At 43.8% G+C, this 13,506-nt stretch overlaps 2 protein-coding genes across 3 annotated transcripts in view; one reads left to right on the top strand and one right to left on the bottom strand.

The window, feature by feature from the left end:
• Positions 1 to 157: 157 nt before the first annotated feature.
• Positions 158 to 10,877, top strand: mmp28 (matrix metallopeptidase 28). Of its 2 annotated transcripts, none has more exons than XM_061682586.1 (8): positions 158 to 327; positions 1,866 to 1,942; positions 2,894 to 3,093; positions 6,998 to 7,147; positions 7,325 to 7,570; positions 8,502 to 8,651; positions 9,161 to 9,328; positions 9,431 to 10,877. In XM_061682586.1, the coding sequence occupies exons 1-8, from the start codon at positions 205 to 207 to the stop codon at positions 9,823 to 9,825; spliced, it is 1,509 nt and encodes a 502-aa protein (XP_061538570.1). In that variant the 5' UTR covers positions 158 to 204; the 3' UTR covers positions 9,826 to 10,877. The 2 variants fall into 2 exon arrangements, with proteins under 2 accessions (XP_061538570.1, XP_061538568.1); XM_061682584.1 differs by having other exon boundaries at positions 6,926 to 7,147.
• The window catches only part of LOC133405357 (protein FAM124B), a 9,523-nt gene continuing 6,366 nt past the window's right edge, over positions 10,350 to 13,506 (bottom strand). Inside the window, exons 7-8 of the mRNA XM_061682228.1 lie at positions 12,047 to 12,200; positions 10,350 to 11,522 (exon numbers count right to left, since the gene is read on the bottom strand). Coding sequence (XP_061538212.1) covers positions 11,038 to 11,522; positions 12,047 to 12,200 — 639 coding nt within the window. The 3' untranslated portion in view covers positions 10,350 to 11,037. The remainder of the gene's footprint in view (positions 11,523 to 12,046; positions 12,201 to 13,506) is intronic.

Raw genomic sequence — 13,506 nt, 5'->3', positions numbered from 1 at the left:
AATGGTCGCGTTAGAGTTTAGAAGCATAAGCACGGATGCAGTCTACGCACCTTGACTGACAGGCGGGCTCCAACCAGAGGGGCGGGGCCGCCTCAACTTTTCTGCTCACGGGGATAAGAGATGACAGACGAAACATTTCGCCACCGTCGTCGTCAGCGAAGAACCTTCAGCGGTTGCCATGAGCAGTCCGGCCGTCGACCGGTAATGCGCGGCGGCCGCTCGACGATGACCCGGGCTGGACGCCGCGTGGAGCCCGCCTGGTTCTTGGCCGTGGCTTGTTTGCTCAGCGCTGGCAGTGCTGCTCCGCTCCCACCACTCGAGCCACAGGTTCGCTCTCAGATTCTGCCACTACCATGAACCATGGTAGTGGCAGAATCATGTTTTGGGGCTGTTTTTCTTACATAACCTTAAGCCTTTTGCTAGAAAACAAACTTCAGAAAAGCTAGAAGCCTACAAGAACCATCTGAAATTTATTTGGGGGTAATCAGAGGCACTTTTAATTAATTCATTAAATAAATAAATAAAATAAATGAGTTAATTCTGATCACAGCCACGTGCCCAGTGATGAGCGGGTGTTCACACTTGTGCAACTATATTATCCCAGTTATTTACTTCCCCTCTTGAAAATATATATTTTTTAAATTCAGTTGAGTTGTGCTCGTTATACAGTGGTGTGAAAAAGTATTTTCCCCTTCCTGATTTCTTATTTTTGTTTTGTTTGTCACACTAAATGTTTCCCATCGTCAAGCAATTTGACAACACAAGTAAACACAGAATGCAGTTTTTAATGTTTTTTTTTTTATTATTGAGGGAGGAAAAAAATCCAAACCTACATGGCCCTGTGTGGAAAAAGTGATAGCCCCCCCCCTCTGTTAAAACATAACTGTGGTTTATCTTACATGAGTTCAATTTCTCTAGCCACACCCACACCTGATACTGTTCTCAAACAAGAAATAGGACCTGTCTGACAAAGTGAGGTAGACCAAAAGATCCTCCAACGCGAGACATCATGCTGACGACAAAGACATTCAGGAAAGAAAGTAATTGAGAACTAGCACTATCAGTGTGGAAAAGGTTAAAGCCATTTCTATAGCTTTGGGACTCCAACGAACCACAGTGAGAGCCATTATCCACAACTGGCAAAAACATACAGTAGAAAGGCGGTGAGCCTTCCCAGTAGTGGTTTGTCGACCAAAATTACCCCAAGAGCGCAAATCAATTTTTTTTATTTTTTATTTGTTTGATGATGGGAAACATTTAAGTGTGACAAACATGCAAAAATCAGGAAGGGCGCTAACACTTTTTCACGCCACTGTAGGTCACATAAACGGCAAACGTTTTGAAATGATTTATCTTGGTGTCAATATTTTATACCACAAAAAAAAAAAACTGGCATTTGAACAGGGGTGTCTAGACTTTCTACAGCCACTCTATGTTTCGGTGTTCAAGTGTCATCTGTTGTGGTTTCACACTGCACTAGTTGCATGTGTTGGCTTTACTCCCTCCCTCCCATCAAACAATACCCTGCAGCATCATTCTTTGCGTGTAGACAAAGAAAGGGACATTTATATTGCACATTCCTTTGTGCGAGCTCTTCTATTTCAATGTTACCTCCGCCTTCAAGCACATCTGTAATCACCGAGCTTGTGCAAGTGTCTGAACAAGTACCGTGATTTAAAAAAAATCATAATGTCTGACGGGTGGTCTGACTCCACAATGTCACACCAGCAGGAAAAAAAAATCATCTTTATGCGAGTGTCAATTTTACAAAAATAGTGTAAAGTGGTCGAAAGCAAAATGTTTAGAAGTTAAGTTAGCAACATTGTTAGTGTTTGTTGTATTGATAACCATACTATCAATTACAGGTGTTTTTGGAAAAATATGGCTACCTTCGAGACGACGACTTCATCCACAATGCAGTTGAGCTGCGGTCAGCAATCCGGTAAGTTTCTTATCCAGTGTCCACACAATCATGATGTGATGTGACAGATTGATTTGCGGCGGTGAGAGCTGGATGGCACCCTGTGTTAATCAGTGTGGTACAAGCCCCGAAGGTTCTGTAAAACCACACTCCACCGCAAACCTCTCCGGAACCCTCTATGAACCCTCCAAGAATTTCAGGAACCTCGCCTTCGGGCCTGCAGGCTTGACTGTACGGTAATGAAAACAGATTTAACATGCTCACAGGTAGGCTTAGATTTAGGTTCAGTTCGTCAACTATGCAGTTGATGTTTGGCCGTAGGGTGCGTTCAGGTGCACTATGCCACTGTGGTCCCTGGATGTAACATTTTTGCATTAGTCTCTCGGTTTATTAATCTTGACTATCCGCAGGCCCATCTGTTGTTTGTGTGTGAAGCTTGACCCAACGACTCAAAGTGATTGAATTATGACTTAAATGTCTTTTTTTTTTTTTTTTTTTGAAATTAAAACATTTTTTTTTTTTAAGCATGATTTCAACTCATGGTTCTGAAAACTGTGTTTTACATGCTCGCTGAAACCTCACAATAAGCTCACCTTAGAAACACAGGACAGCATACTGGTTGCATTAGTTTCCCACCCTTTAGATATTTTACACCAGAAAAATCTTTCTTTGTCTCTGACGTTGTGTTAGTCACTTCCCCGCGCAAAATTTTGGTCGAATTCTAAATTACACTGTAGAAGCTGCCCATCCATTTTCTACAGCGTTTGTCCCCACGAGGGTCGTCCGTAAACCGGAGGCTTTTATCCTGAGCCGAGATTCTAACCCGGGACCTCAGAACAATGAGGCAAGCCATGCTAACCACTTATCCCCCCCGTGCTGTCCCCACCCTAACGTGTTATTTCAAAATGGCACCTCCAAAACATGTGTGAGGAATTCAACAGTATGCAAACATTTGGCCTCTCTTCTTCCCAGGGAGTTCCAGTGGTTGTCTCGTCTACCTGTGACAGGTGAATTAGACAGCGCCACCCTGAGGCAGATGGCCGAACCGCGCTGTGGCGTGTCGGATGAGGGCAGCCAGCAGGTGTGGGCTCAGAGGGTGAACCTCATCTTCACTGCGAGGAGTTCCGCTGCAGCACTGCCGTGGCTCCGCAGGAAGCGCTCCGCGGGAAAAGGTAGCGACGCGTGTTTGTTTATTTTCAAACATGCGTCATGGATGTGGGCCATCTTTTTTCCCAGCGAGGAGGTTGTGATGTGTGCGTGCATGCTGTGTGCTGGAGCGCTCACTTATTATTTAACAGGGAGGGTCCACTTTTGTAAGCTAAAATCACTTAACAGAGGCCAGGGTTTATTGTCAATGATCTCAAAGCATGGTCTTTTCAATTTATGAAAACAATTTCAAGATTGTGTAAACATGTAATGTTGAATACTCACACTTTGCAATAGTGACGCATGCAAGAGCGTCCACAACAAACCCAACAAGCTTGACGTTTTCAAGCAGGATCCCAGTGGTTCTTTTGCCTGTTACACCACTTGGATTTTCCTCCTTAAATGCTTTTTGTAAATCATAGACGGGTCTTTAGGGTAATATCCTAAATTGTTATTTCAAGCGCAGCTGTAAAAGCATTTATGGCCGGGAAGGTCAGTGCAATTTAAAGTGGCTAAACACTGCTGCGTTGAAGAGACGTTAAGAACGGCCCGAAAATGACTAATTTCTTGCAGCTGCTTTGAAATAATGATGAGAACATCATTAACATCATCATTTCATCGTCATTTTTTTTCATCATTTCATCATTATTTTCATCATCATTATTAACATCATCATTATTTCAAATTAGTTGCTATTTTAGAGCACAAGTTTACTATTTGTGATGATTGCCTTCCTCCGCTCTTATAAAAAGCCCAGCAGACATCCCCCCAGCAGACATTTTGGAAGACAAATAGTCAGTTTAAAAGTTGATTTAAAAACGTTTTCTGGGATGTACTTAATTGGTAGGCGCATACGCTTGTCCATTGCTTTTCTTGCAACCGCATGGAGGTAGCAAAATGTGAAAATGAAGGTGAAAAACACAGAAAAGGCACACAATGATACACTGAGCAAGTAGCGATGCTGGTTGCACCGCCTGGCATAAAAGATGAATGAAATGTTCGCCCACTGCGACAAGGTTTGACCATTGGGCAACACTTTTGCTTGGTCTGCGATTCATAAACGGAATAGTTAGAACACTGAGTTGTAATAGAATAATTAACATTAAATTAGAGGCATAAGATGGGGCCACAGAGGGACACAATCATATTCTACTATCAGGTCAAACTGTTTTAACCTATATGACAATTTCTTTTTTTTTTGTTTTTTGTTTTTTACATTTTTTATTTATTTTTTAAACTGCAAACTCTCCCTTTAAATATTCAATAGTCTGCCCCGAATGTACAGTAACACGACATCTTTAGCAGCGGCGAGCTGTGGCAAAATCCAAACGAGACGCATGTTAGTCTGGCGTTTCACTTTCAATCGCGGTGGTTCCGAAACCTCCGCCGGCCGCTTCCGAAAACAAACCTTGATTTGTGCGCTGTGCTGGACGTTCCCACTGATATTTACAGAGCTGACATTCCACCACCCGCGTCCCAGATAAGTGCCACGAGAGTGATCGGCGTTGTCGTGTGTGTGTTTTCACAGGTGCCCATGACCTCAGCACCGATTAAATAATGAATTTGAGTTTCGGTATTTGTCAGAAAAAAAACAAAAAACATCCCGATAACCAATTAATCGGCCGATTAATTTCCAAAATGTGTATAATGAATAAAATAAAGAATTTTTTTGGTCCCTTAATGCTTACAACAGCAAAGATATTAATTACATTTGACTGTTTTACAGTACTTCGCCCTTTAGTAATTGTTTAGAACGAGAGGAATTTACAGGTACCAAAAATGATTAAGTGATGAATTTATCTTTAGATTTAGGCCATAAATGTAGACAGTATGTCCGCAACATAATGAGTGAAGTTACTGGCAAAACATTATGCGTGATGTGATTTGTTAAATCACATTTCTTCTACTCCATTATTTTCTTTGCCATGAAGTGATGACTTGAAAATACAAACGAGAGACGCCGTTCTCAGATGTCAAACGTGCCACATTTGACAGTTGCATTTTAAATATATGATTTCAAGGGAGTGAGTTTGACTGAAATGGGAGCTGATCTTTATCTTCTAAGTTTAAAAAACAAAAAAAAACAAAAAAAGGTTTCCCACAAGCAAAGTTTCCCCGTCAAGAAATGTGTGTGTCCACAGTTACGCAAACGCTGAAAAATATTGATTGGGCCAAAGGTCGCAAATGCATAAATGAACCACTTCGGCCATATGGCAAAGTCAAGCAGATTTTCGCCTGGTAGCTTGTTTTCCTCGAGCTTGATGGCAGATTCTTATTCTTGTAGAAACGTTTGCACGTGTCAACCGGTGTCCTGCACACCAGTTAACCTGTCAGCTTGTCCAGAAACAACAACTCCTGTTATCTGCTCATCTGAGCCACTTCCTAACGCCTGAGGTACCAACACCGCCGCTTCACCGAGCATCATTGTAATTACTTCCATAAGGGAAATGGTGGAATGTCTTGTGTATCTGACTTCCTGGCCTCTCAGCTGTCCACAGGGAACTCTTACAATGGAGCAGTGAGAGAGAAGGCGCATGGCCTCAACTCATACATACTGTACTTTTCCCTCTTTACCCCCATTTTCTTTCACTTGTTTTTGTGTTTTTCTTTAGCAAACGAATACAGCATTTGCGTCTGTATTTTGTCAGTGAGATAAGCGTCTTGTAACATCGCACAAAATGGAAAATGGATGGGTGGATGGTTTCAAACTAACTCACGCAGGATGATGGCACCGAAGGGGAAACCTGGATTAAAAACCAACGGGCCGCTGTAGAATTTAAAACAGCGTGGAGCGCGTCAGGACTATTTATCCGTACTAACGCCGGCGTTACGATTACGCGGCCGTCGCAGTTGACAGTTGCCAGAACCCGCTCTGATGCTGAGCCACATTCAATGGACACATCATCTTTTAAATTGAGACGAAGTCATCATTTCTGACAGCAAATCAGTCGCTCGCTCGCCGTCAGCATCACGTACGCTGGAAGTCCTAAAAGTTCGGACCGCGTATCTAAAGATTGATGTGATGTGTGCCGCGTGGCTGGCTGCATTTGTGTGGTTTACTCTGCTTGCAGATTGCCATGTTGTGTATTCCTGTGTGTACACTACAGGATTACTTGTGTACATTAAAGAGCAGCTGAATGTGCTGCATTTCCGCCCCTCTGTGTAGCCATAAACAGATACGTGATTGGTATGCGTATGACCACATGCACTTATGTGTGAGCTGTAAAATGGAAGACAAGTCAGCCTTGCACTCAGAGTGTTACGGACAATATATAACTTTAACTTGTAAGTTGTGACGCTGCTTGAAAACAACAGGCGATAGCTGGCAATTTGTAATGCAGTACATGGAGTTCCAAGATGGAAACACAGTTACGAACTCCTTATTTATTTATTTTTTTTAACAGAAATAAATTTTATTCAGATCATCCCATTGTTAAAAAAAAACTAAAACGCAGTCGAGGAGTTTCTCCAGATTCCCCGGTTTCCCTTTAAACATGTTTCCTTGGTTGATTGAAGACATTCAAATGTCCACAGGAGTGAATGTTGAGTGAGTGTACATCTACTCTCTATAGACGTCTTTATATTGTATGATAACAAATATATTTGAACTATTTTAGATTAATAGCAGATAAATAAACCTCAGAATACATTCCTTTTAGGAACATTGTTATTGTTTGATGATATGGTAGAAGTAGATCGACTTTTGCATTGTCTTGTACTGTGTATTATTGTATTACAAAATGATGGTAATTTAATTCTAATACTTTAAGTGATTTAGCCCATTTTGCAAACTCAGCATTGCATTTGTTTCATACTGGCATGTCTCACTTCTCATGTGTGTACGTCTGTTTTGTGTAGCTGACAAGTGGTACAAGCATCACCTGTCCTACCAGATCGTGAACTGGCCCCTCCACTTGTCTCTGGGCTCAGTGCGACTGGCAGCGAGCGCCGCTTTCCAGCTGTGGAGCAACGTGTCAGGCCTGGCGTTCCGGGAGGCCCCTGAAGGGCCCGCAGACATCCGCCTGGCCTTTTACGAGGGGGACCACAACGACGGCGCCGGCAACGCCTTTGACGGGCCAGGTCTGGGTCCTAAGTGATTTTCCCCATGATTGTTGCCAAGGGTAGATATTAGGACCTCCGCCATGGGCCAAACTGCCCGCTCTCGCCTCTTGATTTACTGTGATCTTATTCCATGTTGTTCACTTGCTGTACACTGAGAAGTGGAAGGGGCGGAAATGTGGTCTTGCGTCGTTTCAGGGGGAACTCTGGCTCACGCCTTCCTGCCCCGCCGAGGGGAAGCCCACTTTGACAAGGCCGAGAGGTGGACCCTAAACGGACATAAGGGCCACAATCTGTTCATGGTGATGGCCCACGAGATCGGACACACTCTGGGTCTGGAGCACTCGCCCGTGCGTCACGCTCTCATGTCGCCGTACTACAAGAAGCTGGGTCGCAGTCTGGTCATGAGCTGGGACGACACCCTGGCCGTGCAGCAGCTGTACGGTGAGAGGATGTTTCGCAAGTTCGGTGCAAACTTCAATGCCGAAACGCATCAAGTTGATTTTCACTTTCTGGTAGTACAAGTAAAGTGCCCGCGCTGTCACATGTGGTGCAGCTACTTCCATGTTAACGTAAGGTGACAAAGGATGAGAAAAACAGCTGACACAAGTGCAGCAGTGGACATTTTACAGCTGCTTCCAGCTATGTGTTGCGTGTATGAGTGTCTCTGTATGCATGTGTGAGCGTGTGTATGCGTGCGCTTGAGGACTAATGAGGCACAGATGTGAGGCGACGAGAAAACCACAACACAAAAGCAAATCAACAACAGTGTTCTGGAGGCCCCCCAGTCCAAGTCCTGACCTCAACCCGATTGCGATACTGTGGCATGACCTCGAGAGAACTATTCACACCAGACATCCCAGGAATCTTGCTGCAATGCATCAGTTTATTGTGCACGTCTGATCTGCAACTAGAGGAAACGTTTGGTAGAGCTTATTGCTGCCAGAGCAGTTTCAACCAGTTATTAAATCCAAGGGTTCACTTTTTTCCTCCCTCTCGTGAAAGTGAAAGTGAAATCTGTCAAATTATTTGTGTGGTATTAGTTTCATCAGACTCTTTGTCTATTCTTGTGATTTAGATGAAGCTCATTTTATGAACAAATGATGCAGAAATTCCAAAGGGTTCACAAATTTTCCTCTCAATTTATGAAAATGACAAAAGCTGAGCTAGTCAATTCAGCGACACTTGTACTGTATGTACTGTCCTAATATGATGCCACACATTTAGCACAGGTATCCTGGTCAGTTTTTTGTCCATTTGCACACAGATTTTGTTTGGGCCCACACATATGCATGATTCTCAGCATCCTTGCATTTTTTTGCCTGCTTTTGATGCCTTTTTGTCCATTTTTTTTTTTTTTCACCTTGCGTTTCAGGTAAGCCGGCAGGTGATCGGCTTGTGCGCCTGCCGGGTGAGGTGTTGCACGCCGCGCTGCAGGAGTGGGAGTTCATGGATGTCCACAACGGGCACGAGGGCGGCCTGCCTCTCTACTGCCAGTCTGGCGTGTTTGACGCCATAACTCTCGGTGAGTCATGACTGGGAATGAGACAACATGGTCATTTTTTTTTGCTTCCACAATGATTTGAGTGGGAAAATTCGCAAAGAGGACATCGTCTTCAATAAGGTGGTCTTATTTTAAATAGTAGTGCCACTGCGCGCTCTGCTGGGAACTTTGTGGTGACACCATTTTGAATCACACAGGCCTTAACATAGTTTTGGAAAATACGAAATCGCATACAAGAAGACGCGCAGTTATCACTGTGCTTTACTGTTTTTCACTGGATTCTTTTATATTGACGACTCGGAAGTGTTGTTAAAACAGATATTTAATGTTATTCTTATTTTACATACATACACCACTAAAACACTGTCATGAAACATGAGTCATTTGTACTTCTCTGACAGTGTCAGTGAAATGAGCATTATTAGTATTTTTGGTGATTTTATTTTTCTGTTCAGGGTCACTTGAGGCAGCTGCCTTTTCCAGTTGGTTTCCTAAGTGTTGCTCACACGCTGTTACTATTTTGAGTCTAGACCCGAACGGGACAGTGCTGGTGTTCCGAGGCAGCGTGTACTGGAGCGTGTCGGCTGAGGGGAGCGTGAGCGGCCCGCATCCTCTTCGCCAGCGTTGGGCTGACCTCCCGGCGGCCATCGAGGCCGCTGCCTTCTCACCGCTGGACGCAAAGTGGTACTTCTTTAGAGGTAATCCCCCCCAGTGATACAAATTACAGATTTCTGCAACAAGTAGATACATTCTGTTCTGGCTGTTAATGGATGAAGTGCTTGTTTCTATGATTCCCTCAGGGAAGCGCATATGGCGCTACACGGAACAAGTGCTTGACACCGGCTTCCCCCGTCAGAGCACTGATGTGGGCCTACCTCGCCACCCGGACTGCGCCTTCTTCTACGCCCCTTTGGGACAAATGGTACTGCTCAAGGGGTCTCGCTACTTTGTCCTCAACTTGCAAACCTTTAGCCGAGAGCCTTACTACCCCCGCAAGCTGAAAGACTGGACTGGCGTGCCACAGGGTACCAACGGGGCGCTGAGCCGGCCTGACGGGCGCCTCTACCTTTTCAGGGAGCGCCACTTCTGGAGGTTTGACCTGGTAAAAGTGCGGGTCACTAGAGTGGGCCAGTGGTCCAAAGAGCTGAGTTGGACTGGTTGTAGTGAAGCTCCTCGAAGCAATGCCATCCTTTGACCAGTAGAGGGAGCTGCTTTATCTTTTGCAGGGGCACAAGAAGGGACGCTCAGTTACCACTGTACTGTTTTTCCATTTGATAGTTTTATATTTATAGCCTAAAAGTGTTTTTTATAGCATTATTTACTGTACATATGACTTTAATACTGTATTAGCGTACTTTAGTGATAGACTAGGAACACAACTCCGTCAGGGTTATGTGTCTAATGTAAAAAGCCAGTTAATATTACTGCGCAATTGTAGCCATGTTTGAACAACTGTGTGGACTGGGAATTTAAGTGAACATACGAATTGCTACAATATCAATATCACTCATTAGTATTTGAAAGCTTTTAATTTGATGAGCATGTCTAACACTAGATTGTTGACGTTGAAGAATTTGACACGGCTGAGCAAATCTAAACGTCAACAGCCGGGTGAACCACAACATCGATCAGGTCTGGTTTTGAAGGCCGAGAAGTAGCACTTTGAAAAACACTGCGATGAATCTACAAAGGAGTTGTCAGGACAATTTTTGCACAACCACTTTGTCATAACAAATAAATAAAAAGTGTTTTTTGGAACAATACAGTATATCATACACCCAGAAAGGGTGTATGATATGAAGACGTGTGTCCTCCACACAATTTACAGTTCACATCTTGTAAACATACAAATAATACCATTTATTAGGTGTAAGAACAAATACTGGAGGAAAGGATTTTTTTGGGGGGCCAAATATTGATGCTATTCATCTTACTTTCAGACACAGCTTCCATCTTAAGACTTTTTTTTTTTTTTTGGGATAAAGAGTTAAAATATTTCCTAGTCACAGAATAACACATTCAAACGCATCATTAGTTTGATCTACCTAGGTACACAAAACACTTGAACATGTAAATCTGTCCGCTTATCCTCACGAGGGTCGCGGCCTGCAGGTGAGCTGGAGCCTATCCCAGCTGACTTTGAGGAAGAAAAAATGTACACCCTGGACTGGTTGCCGCATACAGTACAGACAAACACCCATTCACACAATATTATTGTAATAAAACTGTACACAATGTGTACTGCACTCTGGAATCTTGGACTATTATTTACACTCTTGTTGTTTCTGTGGCATTTTCTGGTCTCAGTCAAACCGACGTCATGAAATACTTGAAAGTGGCACATTACGCACAGCGGGACTTTTGTGTGGTTCACGTCATGTTTTTGTTAAGTTGTTCTCCGGCGTCCTCAGATGAAGAACTCATCGGCCGGCTCCCCGGCATTTACGCGTGACGACAGCGGCTTGGAAAAACGCTCCGCGGCGGTGCCGCCGGCCTCGCCGTGGCGGGAATCGGGCACAGTCAGGTGCGTCCTGGTGTCGTCGGAGCAGGCCGAGGAAAGACATTTCCTGGAGGGGCTGCGCGCGTCGGCCACGGACACCCGCGGCCGACGCGAGCTCAAAAGCTCCACGGAGGAAGAGCGAGTGATGGCGGTCATCACGGCGCCCGTGTCCACGTTGGTCTCCCCGTCGTCGTCCTCGTCCTCCTCCAGCAGTAGATGAGAGAGCGAACGGGTGATCGGGGTGCGCAGGGGTGAGTCGGAGGCTGGCTGGGGGGCGGGGCTGCTGCCTTGGGACGAGTAGCAAGAGCTGCCCGGAGGAGTGCTGCAGCAGCTACTTGACCCTTGGCTTCCCGGAGGCTTCTGCACAGAGATGTCACTGGCGGCTCTCACGCCTGCGGACACGTCACAGCCACTCACAACAAACCACATTGACTCATTTGCAGGCATTTTGTAGTACACTATAGTACAGTATATATAGTACATATAATTGCCATAATTTGAAACCCGAACCCTTTTTTAAATCTGGTTAAACAGGGTTACGGTTTTCTAAGTAGGGCCACAAAAAGGGGTTAGCGTTTCAAAACAGGGTTATGGATTTCAAGGTAGGGTTTCAAAATAGGGTTAGGGTTTTCAGGTACTTTGAAACCCTTGAAAACCTTGAAATCCATAACCCTGTTTAGAAACCTTCCCAACCCCCCTGAAAAACAGATTTGATCTATATATATATTTTTTAGACATTCATAATTTTTTTTACAAATAGAGCTGTGTGCAGTGGTGGGCAAACTTGTGCTCGAGGGCCACATTTTTAAAACAAAGACAAACCAAATATTTTTGTTTTTTTATTACAATTAACAATTTTACATTCACATTTGAACAACTCTAATTTGGTGATTGATGTGAAAGTGGTGCTTCCTACCATGTCTGTGGCTTTGCCAGGCTGGCGGAGCTTGGAGGTTGCTGGGCGACAGGTTTTGGGTGTGTCCTCCACCCTTTAGCTGCGTCGCCAGAGTGGGGCAGGTCAGGGGGAAAGCGCAGGTCAAAGGTGGCTTGGCTTGCGTCGGGGTTTTCACCTGCAGCGTAGAAGGAGGGAACGGACCACCGTTTGGAGTTTTTCAAGACAGATAATTGAGCAACTTGCAGAATGAACAAACACGCATCCATCATACGGCAGCTTTACGATCCTGTGATTGACACACATGCACGCACGCACACATGAAGAGCGTGTTGCGTTCTGGATGACATCATCTCTGAAAACACCGGGCCTTCACACGTCTACTTTACAGTTTTATGTTGACAGCACACGTGAAAGTGAAATAATCACGGTTTGAAATGTTCAAATTGCATGTTGGAGTGTCGTAGCTTTTTTATTTAAATCAAGAGCAGTACAGTTGTAGTTAACTTTTGAGTAGAACACATTTGCATGTAATCTTATAGAACAGTTTGTTTTCAAACATTTATTTAGGTACAATTTTTTTTTTTTTTTTTTACTTTCATGTGCAATTTGAACAATGTATGCACAGTTCTTTATTTTCCTACATTAAAGCACAGTGCTGATGTTCAAAGTGTGCATAACGTTACAGTGGCTGACAATAATATTAAATATTAATGGAGAGCAATTATATAGCGCTTTAACTACACCATCACAGTGCCAAGTAGTGTCATGATACCAAAATTCTGACTTCGATACTATACCTGCATAAAGTACCTCCATACCGGTACTGAAACGATACCACGGCAAAAATCTAAAGCATGAGTCAAAGCAGTGGAATAAAAACTGACAAAACAACTTCAAATACTTTTATATTTATTTTTATGAATTCAAAACGTTATGATAAACTTGAAAATAATGTAATAATGGAATTAGCCTCTTCTTAACATTCGTAATTTTTTCATTAAATAGATCAATGCCTGCATTATCATATATATATTCTATGACTAATATGTGTGTTTGTATGTATATAAAATTGTACTATCTATATACAGTCATGAAAAAAATATTTGACCATTCTTGTTTCTTCAATTTCTTGTTCATTATGATACCTGGTACCACTAAAGGGATTTTACCGGAAAAATACAAAAGCGTAATTTTATTATTAAATGTAAGCGGTAAGAGCGTCTGCCTCACAGTTCTGAGGACCGGGGTTCAATCCCCGGCCCCGCCTGTGTGGAGTTTGGATGTTCTTCCCGTGCCTGCGTGGGTTTCCTCCCACATCCCAAAAACACGTCGCCAGCCAATCGCAGGGCACATACAAGCAAACAACCATTCGCACTCACATTCACACCTACGGGCAATTTAGAGTCTTCAATCAACCGACCATGCGTGTTTTTGGGATGTGGGAGGAAACCGCAGTGCCCGTAGAAAAGCCACGCAGGCAC

Source organism: Phycodurus eques, chromosome 7, assembly GCF_024500275.1.
Source record: "Phycodurus eques isolate BA_2022a chromosome 7, UOR_Pequ_1.1, whole genome shotgun sequence".
Lineage (NCBI taxonomy): Eukaryota > Metazoa > Chordata > Actinopteri > Syngnathiformes > Syngnathidae > Phycodurus > Phycodurus eques.
This window is presented reverse-complemented; position numbering and strand designations above follow the sequence as displayed.

Bases quoted from the DNA above. Each gene is read 5' to 3' on its own strand.
- mmp28 (XM_061682584.1), top strand. From the start codon at position 205: ATGCGCGGCGGCCGCTCGACGATGACCCGGGCTGGACGCCGCGTGGAG. The intron at 3,094-6,925 runs GTAGCGACGCGT...TGTTTTGTGTAG, and splicing joins GAAGCGCTCCGCGGGAAAAG to CTGACAAGTGGTACAAGCAT. The intron at 8,652-9,160 runs GTGAGTCATGAC...TTTTGAGTCTAG, and splicing joins GTTTGACGCCATAACTCTCG to ACCCGAACGGGACAGTGCTG.